At 37.8% G+C, this 14698-nt stretch overlaps 1 protein-coding gene across 1 annotated transcript; it reads right to left on the reverse strand.

The window, feature by feature from the left end:
- Positions 1-2605: 2605 nt before the first annotated feature.
- Positions 2606-12135, reverse strand: LOC106316318 (protein DA1-related 3-like). Its single transcript, XM_013754193.1, has 11 exons — positions 11932-12135; positions 11583-11611; positions 11088-11485; positions 10866-10986; positions 10679-10753; positions 9481-9597; positions 9359-9396; positions 3651-3825; positions 3498-3560; positions 3124-3298; positions 2606-3039 (listed from the first exon to the last, which is right to left on the reverse strand). The coding sequence occupies exons 1-11, from the start codon at positions 11954-11956 to the stop codon at positions 2732-2734; spliced, it is 1524 nt and encodes a 507-aa protein (XP_013609647.1). The 5' UTR covers positions 11957-12135; the 3' UTR covers positions 2606-2731.
- Positions 12136-14698: the final 2563 nt, after the last annotated feature.

Below are 14698 nucleotides of genomic sequence, written 5' to 3' on the forward strand. Positions count from 1 at the left end.
AAAAAAACTCGATGTCATACCTTAAATTGGTGAGATAAGTTCCTTAGCATACATAAGGCTTCTCCAAGCACACAGAATCACAAACGAAAGTAACCCACCCAGAATCGTTAGCTTCTATGACTCTATGAACCATAAAAAATTTAGAATCAAAATCTTGGGTTTTTTTAGCTCATTGTGGAGAGAAAGTGAGAGATATGTTGTGTTTAGTTCACAAGAATGGAAAAAGAAGAAGGGTAAATCGATTTTGGGAGCATTAAGAGCTTCAAATTGGTTGTTCATGGTGGTTGTGGTATTGATGACAATGACAATCTTGTAATTACTTGAAGATGATGAGGATGAGAGAGTAAAAATGTCATTTTCGAAAAAAAAAGAAAAAAAAAATTGATGACATTTTCGTAAATTATATGAACTTGTGGGGTGAATAGGATAAAACCAATTTTTTTAAAAAAAAAGAAGATTAATTTTGTGTTTGACTTTAAGTTATAGGTCAATTCTTCAAAAAATCCTTTTCGTTTTTCGCCTTCTAAATACGTATATATTCAATCATGACGAAAATGGGTTTTCTACATTATATATATTTTTATATCCTATGACACCGACCGTCAACTATTTTTACAGAAAATAATTAATGCTGTATAATATATATATATATATATATATATATATATTTTTTTTTTTTTTTATTACATGTAGATTCATCTCATGTCACTTTAGCCATCCATAGTCAACTGATAATGCTTTTAGTTGGCCTAATCCCGACTCCAAAACTATCTTGGTAATGTACGATGATGATGATGTCTTTTATATGCTAAATTGATAATGAATGTTTCTGACTAGGATAATTTTATTTCGAAACAATAAATCTGTTTTCTCGATCATTCATTTCAGACTATTTTTATGATTTGAGTTCACTGCTCTTTACATAAGCATTTAGGTTTTGTATTACATGATTTGATTAAAATATTACAGTATATCCTAATAGGCTCTCTCTGTATTTTTTATGCAGGTAAAATCTATGTATAGGTGGCTTTATATCTGTCAATGAGAAATCAACTATTGTTACTAATTTAATATATAAGGGATATAAAGAATTAAAGATGATACCCCAATCACGTGGTTCTCTTATTCATAATCTTATACTGACGAACAAGTTACTATCGAGGCACTGCTCGTGTTCTTGCTTTGACTAATTTTAGTCACCATCAACAAGCCCATTAATACCATACGTGAAATATCAGCAACAGAACCAATGGGCCATAAATGATCATTGGACCCAATACAACTAACAGTTCCAACTGCCAACAAAAAGACGACTGAAGACAAACATAACTTGGAAGTTGTCAGAACACAATCGCGGTAGAGATTGTAGCCTCGAGCGATGGTCTATGCACAATACTTCAGAGTCCGCTTGATCCTCATCAAAGTGAATATCTCTAAGAGCTTCGTAGCTGCATCACAAAGACGTATCTGCTGGATAATTAGCGAGTTAATTGGCACAACTGAAAGATTCGGAGAATGTTTTGTTTATTATAAGCCCTGTTTTGTTTTAGAACCGCTGCGTTGGCAACCGGCGACTAAAAATATAACTACCTTCTTATAATTTTACACGCGCGTGTGAACAATAATGACGGAAACACGTAAAAAGTAACCTCAGCGTTCATTCCAATTGTCGCTGCTTTTTTCAGCGACACCAATGGCACCAACAAACACATACGAAAACAGTCGCAGCGGCACCTTCTTCATTTTCCATCAATTCAGTTGCTTCAGTTGAGTTTATTTTTTTTATCGCTGAAAGCTATCGCAGCGGTAGCTTAACGAACAAAGCTATATCTCTCAACTTTATAAAGAGTCTAAGGTAGAGGTTTTATAAAACTACCTATTTAATAATGATAAGCTAAATCTCATACATACATAAGCCTAATATGTGTTAATACCTACCTCAAATTGGAGCATGCAGATCCCGAATGTCCAACTAAGATAAAATTGCCTGAAAAAGACGTCCACCATTGTCTTAGTGAATATGTCAGCCGTAAGTGTTACAAAAAAAAAAAAAAAAAGTGAATATGTCAGCCCATATATCTTAGTGAATATGTCAGCTAGTTGATCAGTCATAGAAACATGCTTTGTTTAAGTACTCTAGCTTGAATATCAACTCATGAAATGATAGTAACTCTCCATATGTTTTGTTCTCTCATGAAATGCGAAGAGCAGATTTACTGTTACAATGTCACAATATAAATCTATTGCACATGAACGTACAATACCCATAAAGACCAACATACCTTTGATCCACTTCGACTTGCATGACACATGAGATTTCTCCAACTGTATGTACCATCCATTCAATGATCTTTGAGTAATAGGACATCCAACCCAATCTGAATCACACCAATCTGTAAGGTGAAAATTACATTCAGCTTTTAATAAGATTCCTAGTCCTGGACGTCCTTATAAGTAAAGAACGACTCTCACTCTCTCAGTGACAGTGACCATCTCTACTGACAGTTACAGAGTTGGATAAGGACAGAGAAAACATCTCTAGTGAAAGTGACCATCAATATCAAAAAGAAAAAGCTCACGGCGAAACTAGTGGTTGGGAAGATCAGCTCCAGCAAGATACTCTAAAGTTTCCAACTTTACCAAGAAGAAAAACTGTTTTACACACACCAAACAAGCTTTACTGAAAAACATAAACAATGAAGAAAAAAGGAAAAGCCGAAACGTGCGTATTTTATATATGTGGTATGCTTCGTACATGAGCTGATTCATCTTCTTCTTCTTCAACCCCGGCGGGGAAGAATCTCTTTGAGGGTTTCCTGGAGGCTGTAATTTGACACCATATCGTTAACTTTCCTAAACCCTTCACCATAGACTGCACCAGCTTCTTCTCGAATTCAGACCACTCACCTTTCTTTGACGCATTTGATGAAGAAGAAGCTGCAGCAACATCAATAGGGTCGTATCTCTGAGTCTCCAACCACATGTGCCCTAGCACTTGGCATATTCCTTCTTCTAGTACGTTGTTCAGATTATTACATCCTGTTTACCAAAACCAAAAACACACTCCTTCATGTTGTTGTATTTTTCTTAAAAAAGGGTTCTCTTATGACCAACAATACATACCATTGAGTCTAAGATAAGCATGCATCATCTCGTGAGCCAAGATATATCCTGTGAGCAACCTAGGAAGTCCGTATATGATGAGAATTGCAGTGACCGGGCATCCACTCACCACTTGAGTCTCTGTAACCATGTCGGTTAGCTTGTTGTTTGGTCCCATCTTTGGTCCCTCTTTTACCTGTTATATGTGGAAGCAGAGTGAATGTCAACAACTAGGTATTTTGGAATGCAACAGAATCTATTGTAATATATAAGATGGACCAATCAAATTATTGCAGATTAATTTTTGAGTTGGATAAGTCAATCAAACTTAACACAATTCCATTCTGTTTTTAGTTTCGTAAAGTATATATAACTAACTACTTGAAATGTCTTACACTTGTGACATTTTGCACTTCGGACAAGCAAAGACCTCTTGTTACCACTGCATGATGAGAGACCTGTTTTTTGGTGAAACATATGAGAAAAAGAAAAGAGAGTGTGATAGAAGAAGTTAAAAAAAAAGTTAAGGGATGGTGTTATCTACTCACAATCTTCTCTTCTTGCTCAGCTTTATTCAGGGCTTGTTTCTCAACCAGAAGAACAGAAAACTCTTTCTTAATTGTCAAGAATAAACCGTCGAAGAACTCACGGATTTCAAAATGCAAATCAATGCATTCATCAGTATCCATGACCGAAGATTCCATACATTGTAGACATAGCCACTGTTACGCATGGAGAGCTCCGTCCTCAAATCCTTTATCAGTATCAGAGGAAAGGCCGTAGGCTGCAGTAAAGGCCTACTTAAGGAGTAGTAGAGCCCAAATAAAGAGATTACTTGGAGGACAAGGAAGTTGAGTAGAGAGTGTCGACGTGTCAATAAGACAAAGGGGACTGATGCACATGGGGTGTTGGATCAGGAGTCTTTTTGTGACGAAGGGAATATCTCCTTATAAGTCACGTGAGGGTGTTAGTAGAGGGTATCAAAGGATTGATCATCATGTCATGTTCATGAGTGAGAGAAAGTGTTCATGATTTAGAGAGAAAGAATCCTTGTAACCGTTATCGTTTAGCATCAAATAAAATCTTCTTTTTATTGACTCTTGCTTTACAAATTGAGAGGCTAAACCGTAACAAAGTGGTATCAGAGCTGTTTCAAAAGCGGGAATCATGCCACCAAAGAAAACAGATCTAGAGCAAACCTTGGAGCAACTGCAGTATGACTTGGGAAAACTGACGACGTTGGTGACCGAACTAGGGCGGGAACATCGTCAAGAAACGGAGAGAGTTACGGTGATGGAACAAACCTTGGGTACGATCAAAAACAGATGAGTCTTCTCAAGCGTTTGGAGAAACGTTTCCAAGATGAAGACGAAGCAAAAAGAAAGGCGAGAGAGGTAGACAAAGGGAAGAAACAAGAGACAGCTGAGGACTCTGCGGGAGTGTTACAGATCGGAGTTACGAGTGAATCGGGAGGATCTAAAGGTCCGAACGATGTGGGAAGTCCGTTGGTCCTTGGATCTGGCGGATCTAACCGACCGTCAACTCTAGGACCACGATCGGTCCGAACGGAGGGAAGCCACCTGTTATGGAACCAATCTCTGTCGCAAAAACTGGAGGTCCCCTTTTTGACGGAGAAGATGTAGACATCTGGGTGTTGAGAGTGGAGCAGTACTTTGAGCTAGACGACTTCAACGAGGAGGAGAAGTTACGCGCGGTGAGGATGTGCTTCACCGGTGACGCACTGTTGTGGTACCGGTGGGAGCGCGATCGAAACGCGTTCGTCGATTGGGACCAGTTGAAGTTTAGGGTACTGGAGCAGTACTCTGGTACGAGAGACATTTCAGCTGGAGAAAAGCTGCTTAGGTTACAACAGGAGGGTTCGGTGAGGGAGTACTGCCGTGAGTTTATCGCGTTGGCGACTAACGCCGTCGGGATCGCAGAAAACGTGTTGGAGATGGCTTTTATGAACGGACTGAAACCAAAAATCCGTGCAGGGGTAAGGCTGGTGTTGATGTACGAGACGAAAACCCTGCGGAAAATGATGGATACGGCGAAGTTGGTGGAGGAGTGGGAAATGGGAGAAACTCCGGTGACGAGTCCGACGAAGGGAGAAACCTCTCTGAAACCTAATTTCGGTAAAGGGGCTAGCCTAAGCTCGATGGTGGGCCGACAAAACAATACAAAGCCCACCAACTTAAAATCCAACCCATCGCAAGCCCAACAAACGACGACGGCTAGGGCACAATCAAATCGACCTCAAGGCAATCACAATCGACTGAAACCCCCTTACCGTAAACTGACACCGGCGGAGGTAGAGAAATGGAAAGCAGAGGGCCTCTGCTACAAATGCGATGAGAAGTACGTCTATCCTCACGTGTGTTCGCAGAAGGAGTTGACAGTGTTGATGATTCAAGAGGATGGGTGTGTGGAGGAACTGGCGGAGGAAGCGTAAGAGAAACAGAGCGATGGAGAGACCGAGGTGGTGGAGTTGTCAGCCAACTCGGTGGTGGGTATGTCATCGCCGCGAACGCTCAAGCTCCGGGGTCAAATCAGAGACGAGGAGGTGGTAGTTCTCGTCGACAGCGGAGCTTCGCATAACTTTATCTCGGAGGCCTTGATGAGAAAACTGAAGTTGGAGGCAAAGGATACAGTTCGCTATGGAGTTCTAGTAGCAGGGGGAGTGCGAGTGAAAGGCAGGGGAGTTGTTGAAGGGGTAACGCTACAAAATTGCGCGGTGGAGACAAGTTACTTACCTTTGGAGTTGGGAATTGCTGATGTAATTCTGGGAGTCCAGTGGTTAGACACGTTAGGAGAGACGAGATTCAATTGGAAGCTGCAGTGGATGAAGTTCCTCCTTGATGAAGCCACTGTAACGCTACATGGAGATCCTAGTCTTCACACCGCAGAAGTTTCATTGAAGATTCTGTGGAAAACATTGGATCAAGAGGGGGAAGGTATGTTAGTAGAATATGCGGGACTAACAACTGAGGTGATGCGGGGAGCTGAGAGCTACCCAGAGGCGTGTACTGAATGATTATAGCGAAGTCTTTGCAGAGCCTAAAGGGTTGCCTCCTACCAGGGGAAAGACACACGCGGTCACACTGAAGGAGGGGGCTATTCATGTGAGCGTGAGGCCGTTCCGATATCCACAGGCTCAGAAGTCCGAGATTGAGAGACAGATTGGGGTGATGTTGGCTGCAGGCATTATTAGAGAGAGTGGGAGCCCTTTCTCTAGTCCGGTACTCCTCGTGAAGAAGAAAGACGGTAGTTGGAGATTCTGCGTCGACTATCGCGCACTGAATCAGGTCACTGTGGCAGACAAATACCCCATACCAGTCATCGACCAACTCTTGGATGAGCTTCATGGAGCCACGGTGTTCTCCAAGTTGGACCTAAGATCAGGTTATCATCAGATTCTGGTTTGTGCAGAGGATGTCCCCAAGACGGCATTTCGGACTCACGACGGCCACTACGAATTCTTGGTGATGCCCTTTGGACTGTCCAACGCCCCAGCCACGTTTCAGTCACTAATGAACGACGTCTTTCGCCCCTATCTCCACAAGTTTGTCCTCGTCTTTTTCGATGATATCTTGGTCTAGAGTCGAACGGTGGAGGAGCATAGGAAGCATTTGAGGATAGTACTAGAACTGCTAAAGGTGAATCAGCTTTATGCGAACCAGAAAAAATGCCCTTTTGGATGCTCAAGGGTGGAGTACTTGGGCCACATTATCTCTGCAGATGGGGTCTATGCAGATGAAGAGAAGTTGAAAGCTATGGCAGAGTGTCCTGTTCCGCGGAATGTGAAGGAACTCAGAGGGTTTCTTGGTCTAACCGGTTACTACCGTAAGTATGTGAAAGACTACGGAGAGATAGCAAGACCCTTGACGGCCCAAACTAAAAAAGTGCAGTTCAAATGGAATGAGAAAGCGAGTAAAGCCTTTGTCCAACTCAAAGAAAGAATGATGACAGTTCCAATTCTGAAGATACCGGATTTTGATGCTCCGTTTGTGGTAGAGTCTGATGCATCGGGCACGGGCTTGGGGGCAGTACTGATGCAGCATCAGCGACCAGTGGCATACTTCAGCCAAGCTCTCACCGACAGACAGAGGCTGAAGTCGGTGTATGAACGAGAACTCATGGCCATCGTCTTGGCAGTGCAGAAATCGAGACACTATCTGATTGTGAGGAGGTTCATCGTCTGAACAGATCAAAAGAGCCTTTGTTTCTTGTTGGAACAAAGGGAGATCAACCTTGACTATCAGCGCTGGGTCACCAAGCTTCTCGGCTTTGACTTCGAGATCCAATACAAGCCGGGGTTAGAAAACAAAGCCGCAGACGCCTTGTCAAGGAAAAACGTGGTAGCTGAGTTGTTCGCATTGTCGGTACCCGCCGCTATACAACTGGAACTCATCAGTGAAGAGGTTGATAAAGATGAAGTTTTATAGAACCTGGTTAAAAATTTGCAAAACGATCCTACTGCACATCCAGACTTCGCGTGGGTACATGGCCGTTTGTTACGCAAAGGGAAGCTTGTGATTCCGAAGGGATCAGCTTTGACAGGAGTAGTAATGAGGGAGTTCCACGACAGTAAGTTGGGGGGTCATGGAGGGGTTTTGAAGACACAAAAGAGGATCGCAAAGGCTTTCTTTTGGGAGGGAATGTTGACTGACATTCGTCAGTATGTAGCTGTTTATCAGGTTTGTCAACGACATAAGTACTCCACGCTCTCTCCCAGTGGATTGCTTCAACCCTTGCCAATACCAGTAAAGGTTTGGGAAGACATTTCACTTGATTTTGTAGAAGGGTTGCCGCGATCAGGAGGGTACAACGCAGTTCTGGTGGTGGTCGACAGTTTGACAAAGTATGCTCATTTCATAGGCCTCAAGCACTCATTCAGCGCAGTAGACGTGGCAGTAGTATTCACTCAGGAAGTGGTGCGCCTGCACGGGTTCCCACGCTCCATGGTCTCAGATCGAGACAAAATCTTCATCAGTGCGTTATGGAGGGAATTGTTCAGACTCGGTTACCACGCTCAACCTCAACACTTCATACCATCCTCAATCTGATGGTCAGACCGAAGTAACCAACAGAGGAATGGAGACCTACTTGCGCTGCTTCGCTAGTGAGAAACCGCAAGCCTGGGCGAAATACTTGTTATGGGCAGAGCTGAGTTATAACACGTCGTTCTACTCAGCGATCCAAATGACACCATTTCAAGCACTTTACGGTCGTGAGCCTCCGACGCTAATGAAGTATGAGTCAGGATCAACTAACAACGCGGAGTTAGAAGAGAGATTGAAGGAAAGGGACAGTATGTTGGAGATCCTTAGAGAACAGTTGCATAAGGCACAACAAGTTATGAAACAAAAGGCTGATCAGCATCGGAGAGAGGTGGAGTTTATAGTGGGTGATAAGGTGTTCCTGAAGCTGCGCCCTTACAGGCAGCAGACGTTGGCTAAGAGAGTAAATGAGAAACTCTCTGCGCGTTACTATGGACCCTTTCTGATCAGAGCTCGCGTAGGCAAGGTGGCGTACCGCCTGGAGTTGCCAGAGGATGCAAAAATTCATCCCACCTTTCACGTTTCGCAGCTCAAGAGGGTCGTTGGAGAAGCAGCCGTGGTTTCTCAATTACCTCCACAGCTGTCGCCTGAGGGAGTGCTGGAAGTCGAGCCGGAGGAGGTGCTAAAAGCAGAGTTAATAAGGTCACAGGACAGGAGGAAGTGTTGGTACGTTGGAAGGGAATGTCGGAGCATGACTGTACGTGGGAATGGAAGTTAACTATCAAAAACCAGTACCCGGAGTTGGACCTTGAGGACAAGGTCGGTTTCGAAGGGGAGGGAAATGTTACGCATGGAGAGCTCCGTCCTCAAATCCTTTATCAGTATCAGAGGAAAGGCTGTAGGCTGCAGTAAAGGCCTACTTAAGGAGTAGTAGAGCCCAAATAAAGAGACTACTCGGAGGACAAGGAAGTTGAGTAGAGAGTGTCGACGTGTTAATAAGACAAAGGGGACTGACGCACATGGGGTGTTGGATCAGGAGCCTTTGTGTGACGAAGGGAATATCTCCTTATAAGTCACGTGAGGGTGTTAGTAGGGGGTATCAAAGGATTGATCATCATGTCATGTTCATGAGTGAGAGAAAGTGTTCATGATTTAGAGAGAAAAAATCCTTGTAACCGTTATGGTTTAGCATCAAATACAAATCTTTTTTTATTGACTCTTGCTTTACAAATTGAGAGGCAAACCGTAACAGCCACCGATCATCACCAAGCATCACAAAGTTTGTTCCCTTAGGCTACAAACAACATAAAAGAAAATGCCAAAAGTGACCAAGACTGTGTATCTTCTCTTTTGTCATAGAAGTCAATTAAAATAGTACCTCTAATCTTTCACAGCTACAGCACTTGGCTGTTCCATCACCTTCATGACACGGACAGTACTTCTCCTTCCAGAACGGATGCTCACAAAACTGTATACCTTCCTCTGTTGAAGGAATCTGAAAGAATAATAACAATAATAATAATTGTACATTTAACATGTTATATCCATATAAGTCATAAACAGACCAATTATTTTTTCCTTTACTACTACAGACTGTACTTACATTACATAAAACCAGTGCCGGTCCGGACTTGTTGGGCGCCTAAAGCGGATCCAAAAAATGTTGCCTTTTTATTATAACTACAGTTACTATATTTTTATGTATATGATTAATAATACCAAATATTGTTAACACTAAAAATATTTTCAAAAAAAAATTAAACATTATTTTAATTCATATTGTCTGCTTTTTCCTGTTTTGAATAAAAGCTTTCAAGTATGTTTTTCCTTACTTGGTTAATTTTTAATATTATTTTAGCAGCATTTTTTACAAATTCAAAAAAAAAAAACAAAAAAAAAATTTATAGATAAAGAAAACATATAATAAAATATACTAACATCAACTTCACAAGTTTTCTTGTTTTCACATAATAATAAAACCCTGTGATGGTTTAAGTTTTTTAAAAATAAAATCAAAAGTTTCTAACAAAATTACAAACACTTGCTAAAAGAAAAGAGAAAAAGACTTATTTGAGATTCCCATTGAGATATTTTAAATTCCATCGCAACGGAAAAGTGAACACATGAGCAACTGATATTTTAAGTTAATTTTGTCTCTTATGATATTTTTATTAGTTACAAAGCTATTATAGCAAAAAAGAAAAGCAGAGAAGATAAATTGGTTTAAAAAAATAAAAGATATAATTAAGTTTTTTTGATTAAATTATTTATCTAATAACATATGGGTCGTTGGAACATGTAACCAAACATTTCATATCTTTGAATGAAGAAATCTTTAATAATCTTCAGAAAAGAAAAATGCTATTACTAAAATAAAAAGCAGAAATGGGATGTTTTGAACTTGTGTGTTGAAGGCTAAAGGGAGAAATCTACCGCCACTAGACTAGAGAGAACTTTTAGTATTTTGATGTGCCCCTAAAATATTTACTATTCGTGGCGCCCAAAGCCCTAGCTTTATGGGCTTTAGTCCAGGGCCGGCCCTGCATAAAACACGAGCTAGTGAGAAATATACATACCTTCTTTTGGCAGACACAGCAGGTACAAAGGTGCTCCCTATAGCAAGGTCTGTGAAATTTCCTCCTTTTTGTAATCTAAGGAGATTAGTTAAATTCACAACATGTCAATTAAGGAGCTAGTAAATATATTAAAGCAGCAAAAAAAAAAAAAATCTGTATTTTTGGTATTTATTATGATCATAAGAACCTCGTCCTCAGCTATTGGTTTGTGGCAATAAAGACAACATAAACATTGAGGATGCCATAGACCACCAAAGGCATTGACAGGTAATCCATCTTTGATCTCAGATTTGCAACCATTGCATATCCTACAAGCAAAAGTAAAAACCATATTTTAGATTTTGAGATAGAGAAAATTCCCCGTAGATTAATTAGATAATTTCACAAGAAGCAAATAAACATTACTTACATTGGAGGGGAGGGAGGATTCACCTCTTCGTCTTTGGAATGCTTGATTTGTACCTTATCCTCCTCCACTTGCTTTCTTTTGCCTTCCTCCTTTGACTCTTCTAGTCTAATTCTCTTTTTCTCCTCTTTCTCAAATGACTTCAAGCTTTCTTCCGTTGCCCTATTCATGTCATTCTGTTCGGTATCCACTTGATCATCATCATCGTCATCCACTTTCTCTCTTTTGCTTTCCTCCTTTGACTCTTGTAATCTTCTCTCTGCCTCCTCTTTCTCAAGTTGCTTCAAGCTTTCTTCCGTTGCTCTCTCTATTGCAACCAGTTCATCTTTTTCTCTTTTCTGACGTACGATGCTATCTTCTTTTTCATGCCTTAATATTTTGATGGCCGTTTTATAATGATCCTGCAGGGTTTCAGATCACCAAAAGCAAAAGAACCACACTTTTCATCTCAAAACTTATTAATATACGCAAACAATTCTTTAAAAAAAAAAAGACAACCTCAGATGGATCATCTTGTTTAGTAGATGAGGGCCGACTTAGATAGGGGGGCGAGAGGTGTGACCGCTCCGGGCCCAATCCGTTGTCCCCCTATTTTTTTAATAGATAAGGGCCCCATTTAAAAAAAATACATGTATTTTTATATTAAAAATAAGAAAAGGGGTCCAATTTTTTTTACATGAAAGTATTTTTTTTATTTCCATAGATTTATTTTTAAAAATACTTCTCGTATTTTGAAAAAAAAACATATATCTATCAGATTTTTTTTTAAAAAAACAAAAGTTTAGAAATTAAAATTTTTTTTTGCCCCAAGGGCCCATGACATCATTGAGCCGGCCCTGAGTAGATGGACTGAAGCAGGAGAACCACCCCATAGTACTCTCTAACTCCCTTCTTCACCGAACAAAGCCCCCAGAGCTCTTTGCTTTCATCTAATTGGAAACTTTGTTGCAGTTTCCAAGGGAGTTTTCAGAAAATTCCAAATAAAAATATTAGAGAGGAACTTTTTTTGCATTCATGTTTTGAATTTATCGCGAGAGGGAGAGAGATGGTGAGATACTAGGGGAAGCCAAAAAGGGAGGCTAAAACACTAGTGGTCTAGCTTTTTTATAAGTTTTTATTATATAAAGGGAAAGATAATCTTGCTACTATCTTATAAAAAATGTTTATTAAATGAAAGCTGCACATCATTTGCATGCATAGAATGCATATATTTTAGATTGTCTGGTGCAACTAGGTAATATAAAGGTCGATTTGCAAAACTTGATTTTTGAGGTTATATCTTCACATTTCCTCTTTTTCAACAAAATACAGATATACTTTGCTAATCAATCATAGAATCTTGTACTTGTCAACGATATTAATAGAACGATTGTATATAAATATTATGTGTTAATTTGCTCCTTTCTAATGTTATTTGTGAGTGGAATATCTTCAAAATTTTCTCTTCTAAATACATATATAGTCAAAATATTGAAAATGGTATTTCTACGTTGTGTAATTTATATCCTATGACAGCGACCGTAAACTCTTTCATAGAAAAATAATTAATAATGTAATAAGATATGATTTTTTTGGAATAATTAATAAAAAAGCTAGTTACATACACGTAGATTGATTCATCTCATTTCATATCCATCGTCAAGTGATACTGCTTTTACTTGGCCTAATGTAATTCCAGCTCAATAACTATTTTGGTAATGTACGATGTTTATTCCCATATCTTTGCTAAATTGCTAATGTATGTCTTTAGTGACTGTTGATTTAAAATAATACTAGACTCTGACTCGCGTACCAACGCGAATATGAATTTTCAGTTTTTAATTATTTATTTTATTAAATGATGTTTTTTAATATTCGTTCATATTATATTCATTAAGTAAATATTTTTTTTTTTGCATCTTAAACTATCTATTTTTTTACGAATGTGTGATATCATATAAAAAATATAAAAAAATGAGTATAGAGTTAATTCGATAATTTTAAAAACATAAATTTTTTTTTCGTGTGCGATATCATATAAATAATGATCCGCCCAGTTAACAAAAATCATGATTATTTTATGTGTAATTTTTTTTATTTTGACTATTTCCTTAAAACTATATTAAATTTTACATATTTTAATTAGAATATTTTTAATATCTTTACCTTTTTATTTGAAATGCAACTCAATATTTTTTTAACAATTATAACAAAATATTTAAAAAAATTTTTAGAATTTGTTTGAAAAATATGAAAATTACATTTTAAATTAAAATTATCATATTTTAGGATAATTTTAATTTAAAATGTAATTTTCATATTTTTCAAACAAATTCTAAAAATTTTTTTAAATATTTTGTTATAATTGTTAAAAAAATATTGAGTTGCATTTCAAATAAAAAGGTAAAGATATTAAAAATATTCTAATTAAAATATGTAAAATTTAATATAGTTTTAAGGAAATAGTCAAAATAAAAAAAATTACACATAAAATAATCATGATTTTTGTTAACTGGGCGGATCATTATTTATATGATATCGCAATTAAGGTAGCTGAAAAAGACAAACAATAAAATAGAAAGTTTAAATTCATTTAAGCATATTTCATTAATGTAACTGAAAAGACAAGTAATAAATTAGGCAGTTTTATTCGTTTTAGGATATTTCATAAATGCAACTGAAAAAGACAAAAAAAAAATAGGGAGTTTTATTAATGAAGTAAGAACATTTTCAAATGGGTACTTCTCTTTTAATAATATAGATTCTTATAAAATTGTTTTGTAATCAATGATTTCAGACTATTTCTATTTGAACTGGATGGACTCTTTACATAAGGATTTAGGTTTGGTACTACATGATCTGATCAAAAGATTGTTTATATGTAGAGATGAATATAAATGGCTTTCTATCTGTCAAAAGGAACCAATTATTGTTTTAGTAATTTAATATGAACTCCTAATTAAATCCGCATTATTATTATTTTTACAAGGGTTTTTAGTAGTTTAAACCTCCAACTATTTAATTTTTAGATCGGATAGAAAATCTCCAACTACATTTTTATGTTTTTAAATCTTCAACTATTAAACTGTTAATGTCGTTAACCTTCCGTTAACAAAATCGTTTTTCCTTAGAAGAGATCCGTTAAAATGAAACGCGACGTTTCATATAATCAGAAAAACGACAAGAGATGCTTATAATTAACTTATATTTTAGTGATTTAAACTTCCAACTATTTTTAAATCGGATAGAAAACCCCCAACTATAATTTTATGTTTTTAAACCCTCAACTATTAAATCTTTAATGGCTTTAATCCTCTGTAAATAATGTTTTTTTTCTTAACAATGATCCGTTAAATTGAAACGCAGTGTTTCATTTAATCACAGAAAATGTCACAAAATGTTTTAAACCCCTTTAATCAATGGACACGAACAATCACAATTCATCCCCAAAAAAATAATAAGGTTATTCTTCATTTTCAAGAACCATCAAAAATGAACTAAGTAAAAAACTCAGTTATTTCTAATTTTAGTTTTTGCTTTTCTGTTCATTTATTTATCAAAAAGATGTATTTTAGATTGTTAATTAACTTAGGTTATCCATTTCTTCACACTCAAAATTTTACCTAGAATTTACC

The sequence above is a fragment of the Brassica oleracea genome, chromosome C9 (assembly GCF_000695525.1).
Source record: "Brassica oleracea var. oleracea cultivar TO1000 chromosome C9, BOL, whole genome shotgun sequence".
Taxonomy (NCBI): Eukaryota; Viridiplantae; Streptophyta; class Magnoliopsida; order Brassicales; family Brassicaceae; genus Brassica; species Brassica oleracea.

Excerpts from the sequence above, each read along its gene's own strand:
- LOC106316318 (XM_013754193.1), bottom strand. The coding sequence starts at position 11,956 with ATGGGGTGGTTCTCCTGCTTCAGTC. Across the intron at positions 10,987-11,087 it reads AATCCTCCCTCCCCTCCAAT|GATATGCAATGGTTGCAAAT; the intron begins GTAAGTAATGTT and ends TTTTGCTTGTAG. Across the intron at positions 10,754-10,865 it reads AACCAATAGCTGAGGACGAG|ATTACAAAAAGGAGGAAATT; the intron begins GTTCTTATGATC and ends TAATCTCCTTAG.